At 40.5% G+C, this 5,243-nt stretch overlaps 1 protein-coding gene across 1 annotated transcript; it reads right to left on the bottom strand.

Annotated features, from left to right (window-relative positions):
• Positions 1-1,658: 1,658 nt before the first annotated feature.
• On the bottom strand, positions 1,659-4,950 carry LOC138966970 (DNA excision repair protein ERCC-8-like). The gene is made up of 5 exons (XM_070339383.1): positions 4,541-4,950; positions 3,857-4,079; positions 3,319-3,536; positions 2,902-3,002; positions 1,659-2,221 (listed from the first exon to the last, which is right to left on the bottom strand). The coding sequence occupies exons 1-5, from the start codon at positions 4,711-4,713 to the stop codon at positions 1,725-1,727; spliced, it is 1,212 nt and encodes a 403-aa protein (XP_070195484.1). The 5' UTR covers positions 4,714-4,950; the 3' UTR covers positions 1,659-1,724.
• Positions 4,951-5,243: the final 293 nt, after the last annotated feature.

The raw sequence follows: 5,243 nt of genomic DNA on the forward strand, positions 1-5,243 counted from the left end.
AAACATGCATTGTTTAATACCCCCCGCAGGTTAGGGGGAAGAATTTACCCCCCGCGGGTTAGGGGGAAGAATTTACCGGATGCTCCCCAGCATGTCGTAAGAGGCGACTAACGGATTCTGTTTCTCCTTTTACCCTTGTTAAGTGTTTCTTGTATAGAATATAGTCAATTTTTGTACAGATTTTAGTCAAGCAGTATGTAAGAAATGTTAAGTCCTTTGTACTGGAAACTTGCATTCTCCCAGTAAGGTAATATATTGTACTACGTTGCAAGCCCCTGGAGCAAATTTTTGATTTGTGCTTTTGTGAACAAGAAACAATTGACAAGTGGCTCTATCCCATCTCCCCCCTTTCCCCGTCGCGATATAACCTTCGTGGTTGAAAACGATGTTAAACACCAAATAAAGAAAGAAAGAATGCATTGTTTAATACAAATCAAGGCGACTCAGTTTCACAAAGTACGCCTTCAGCTTTCTGTTGTGCTGTGCATCCTATTTCATGTTTCAGTATTTTCAAATGTTTGCAAATCAAGCGGGCACAGTAATGTGCATGTGCCTGTCTTGCACAGCCATATATGACAGTGTCTTAAAGTGGATCGTGGGCGAAAGTCATGGCTTCATAGTTTTCCAAGGTCAAAACATTTATTTTATTGTTTTTTATTTCATTACCGTTATATAACTACATAGAGCGACTCTTGTTGCTGCTAGCTTGGCACTGTGAGGAAGCAACTCTAATTTCCCATCATTGGGATAATAGAGTAAATGAAATGAAATGAAAATAACTGCTGTATTCATGTATGTGGCAAGAATGTCCCAAGGTTATAGTTGACATGTGTTGGTTTTTGTTATGTTATATGAAGTCTTATATCGCGCGCGTATCTCCAGACTCGGACTCAAGGCGCAGGGATCTTTGTGTGGGTGTATTCCCTAATGATATTTTCTGTTTGTTTTTTATGAAAAAGATGTAAAAAAATTGACAAGAGAAATACATGTTGTATATGAAGTAAGGCCAGAAACATTTGTTTTCATTTTGAACAGCGGCAGCAGATTTGAATCCCTTTTGAAAAGTGTATTGTACTAATTGTTGAAAGTGTGCTTGAGTGGTGGTGTGTGAGTAACAAAGATAAAGGTTTGTGAGTGTGCATGTGTGAGGGAGGGGTGGGGGGGGGGGGAGAGAGGGGGAAGAGGAGAGAAATGTATGAGCTTTACAGTGACAGTGTTTGTGAATGTAACGTTGAGTGTTGTGATTGTACATAGACAATTCCATGTTCAAAAAGAAAGAAAAAAATGTGTAGTACATGTAATCCAAAAATGGAATTTGAGATTTATGTATTGGGTTTTGTTTGTAATATTCAGAATGGTGTGCGTGCATATGTCTTGCATTCGTGTGTACACAAATAATTCAAACATTTTGACTTCGTGACCAGAACACACACAGTGTCACTTTCAGACACACAGGGACATAGACACACAAACACATGTATGTACACACACACACACACCCTCATGTGATTCATGCACATCATTTAGAGTACAGAGCATTTATTCCATACATGTCTACATACTGTCAGAATCAGTAGAGCTTTCTCTCTCTCGTTTACACACACAGACACCGAGTACTCTGATGGTTGATAAAAGAATTTTTTTGGGGGGGGGGGGTCAACTTTGCTGTATGTCAACTTTTCATAACACTTCAATAACAACAAAAACTAAAAAGGAGGCCGAGGTTACGTCTCGTCATCACTGCTCCAAGCGTCTGCCGTGGCTATGGTCCTTTTCACCCCCCTCCCCTCGACCACGCAATCCTTACTGTCTGTTCTCAAATGATCTTCATAGTCTTCAGTCTCTGTGCTTGGCACCCACACAAGAATATTTCGGTCAGAACCACCGCTGAATAAGTACTGAGAATCCAAATGGGAGACGCAACAGTTTACGATGTTGTAGTGACCGCTGAGAGTTGCCAGGTGGATTCCTTTGAAAAGGTCAAACACTTGAATGTTGCTGTCGCTCGGAACAAACAACACCTGAGGGCTTGATGCAGAGTAGATGCTGGATTGAACAGCTTTTTTGACCGTGTTCGTCACCATTCCGTAGTTCACCATAATGTTTTTGCCTGTCGTTGTGTTCCACAAGCGTATCTGGTTGTCAGTGCCATAGGTCACAAGGTGAAGACCGTCTGGCGTAAAGTGAATGCTGTTCACCGTGCCGTCATGTGCCACTTTGGCTGAGAGACATGAATGTAAAATATAATTAGTAACTACAGTAGATATTCTGAACTCTACGAATAATGGAAAGCAAAAGCAGACCACAGTAAAATTATCGCAGGGGTCAAAACATGCTGCAACATTCAGAGACCAGAATTCTATCAAGGGAATCATTTAACTTGTTTCTTAGCATGCCACAGCTTTGGGTTTAAAAAAATCTCAGAACGTTTCATAAATAAAATGTAATACATTTGTCTGAAGGTGATATCAGCCTGGCACGTTGTAATACAAGGACTAACTTTTAACTCAGTAAAGGTAAGATACGATATCATATGATATAGTCATTTGAAGTCACCCTCATGGAAATTGCTATCTCCCTGGGGAAAGCGAGCTGCCATATAAAGTACGACACTACCAATTAATTTTTGTCTTTTTCCTGCATGTGTGTGTTCTTGTTTAATCAGAAGCCCTGAGACTTTTGCTGTGAACTGGGGATCTTTATCATACGTATTCTTGAGCACGGGGGTTTGCAGAAACCGAGGATAGTCGCACAAAGTTGACTCTGGGAAATAAATCCCTCGACAAACCTTGGATTCGAACCCATGCCGATAGTGACAAACTGGCTCCAAAGCCAGCGCTGCTACTTACTGAGCTATATCTCCGCTTACAATAGTAAGAGTAAAATACACTAATGCATTACCGTCTTTAGTGTTGGTGGCTTGCTCCCCATTGTGCTGGTCGAGGGCCATGAGGTGCCCCTTGGCTTTACGAATATCCCACAGTATCACCTTTCGGTCAGTCCTGTATGCAGAGTCAAATATAAATTATATTACACCCTTGCACATTTTATACAGGCGTCATGCCCTAAGAACTTTACAATCAAGAAAATATCCATGGAAAATTCCAGGGCATAACAACAGTGAACATATACAGTAAAAAAGCACAAAAAAACACCAAGTGTGTCCGTTTTGACTGCACTTGTAACCTTGTTTACTTTTGTAAAACACTAGCAGCCATCCTCCTTGCCTTTTATTTTGTTCTTCTCTCAAACTCAGATAATCTAGAGAAAAAGAAAACAACAACAAACTGATAAAATGTTGTTTGTTCATCAACGTACCCTCCAGTGGCGAGAAGAAACTCATCTTTTGATGACCACCGTACACTGTAAACAGGTGCGTCATGACCTTTCAACTGGTGAGACGCTGACCCTGATTTGATGTCCACAAGTTTGACGGTTGAGCGACCAGCGCCAACAGCGATGAGACAGTGCTTGCGGGCGATGAGAGACATGTGGTGACTGTACACCAGGCCACTGAATGTGTATTTGTCTGCAAGCTGAAAAGAAATACATGTACACACAAAATCAAACAGCAATGATCTATGCTAATTGTGTAGAATATTAGCACTAGGAGACTGGTAAAAGTACACGTTGAGAATGACTTATTTTCTAATTTTTCATACCAGTTGTAACTTTTTTTTAAAATGGCTAAAAGAGAACACAAACATATAACTCTATGCCTCACCCTTTCATTGTTTGAACTATCTCAAGAAAAATGTGGAAAACTATACACAGTTACTCCACTCCCAACATACTGATAGTGATAGGCTCCACAAATCCATTTCATAAAAGAAAGTATATATTATAATATACAGACCTTCAGTCTATTGGTGTCCCAGACTTTAAGTTGAAAATCGGCTCCACTGGTGGTGAACATGCCTGTGTCCATGGGATACCACTGCACGGTCTCCACACTGTGTTTTTGTGAGCCACGGTTGTGAGACACACTGCATACCTGGGAAAATGTCTCCTTCACCTCACCAGTCTTGCTCAGGACATCGTGAATTGCGATTGTCGAGTCGGAGCATCCTGAAAGGAGACTGGAAAAGAAAACGCCTGGTTACTTGACGGACCCACTGTACGTATTGCATTTTGGTTCTCATAAATAATTAATAGATAAACAATATTATGAATACAATAACTAGTTATAAAAACAAAATAGATGTATACAGTCTTCCAGGGACAGGAAAGAAAGATGTTGACCATCCCTTGTCAGTGTCAGCAATGAGCAAACGAAGGAGAAGAAGTTGTCAGTGACCCTGCATGACTGTCACTATAGTCTAAGTTACGAATTTAAAAAAAAATCAATTACAGGTGCTCTCTCTCTTTATCTATGTATTGTAACACACACACACACACACACAGTGCCCCTCCTCTCTCTGACTGGAGTCTCTCGCTCTTCTTTTCTGCAACACACACACACACAACACACACACACACACAACACACACACACACAAAAACGGAGGAAATCAGAGTACACTTTTAGTCTTCGATCTTACTATCTGTTCTCAGCCACATCAATATCCAGGGAATTGACACCGCCTTTGTGCGACACTTCCACATCCTTGTATTTGCTCAGCTCCAAGCTGAAATTCCGTCGTGCTGTTTCTGCCCTTCTTAAGATCAAAGGGCTGAGGATACCACTTTCCCTCTCACTCAACAGACGAAGCATGTTTGAATCATTTCACAACCATGTAACATTTTCCTTCACTGTGATTGTGAAAGCCTCTGGGAAACTCCGGAAAGTTAACCAAAACTACAAAAACTCTTGTGCGTTGAAGTACACAAACACAGATCTTCGAAAAATGGCACAGCCTAAACCTAAACGAGAAGCATATGATTCTTATCATCTGAGATGAAGGTAGACACCATTATCAGGATTTTGTTTCATTTTGTAAACTGTAAAATACTCTGCCGGTAGTACGTACATATTACGAATAGATGCCAAAATAAATACAGAGCGACATCCAGTGATATCTTTCCGAAGTCAGTAGGTACACACCAACCCAAGTTGGAATGTTAAAGCCTTACATTTTGATTTCGCATACACTATTTTGATGCATGCAAAAGGAACATAGATTGTATTAATCTGGTTAGTTTTATTGTTCATGTAGCTTCTATGGAACATTGATTGTGCCACACGTCATAGGTTGACACAGAGTACGACATGAGATGAAAATACGAAATCTTCGTGTAAAAGCT

Source organism: Littorina saxatilis, linkage group LG5 (genome assembly GCF_037325665.1).
Source record: "Littorina saxatilis isolate snail1 linkage group LG5, US_GU_Lsax_2.0, whole genome shotgun sequence".
NCBI classification, from domain to species: domain Eukaryota; kingdom Metazoa; phylum Mollusca; class Gastropoda; order Littorinimorpha; family Littorinidae; genus Littorina; species Littorina saxatilis.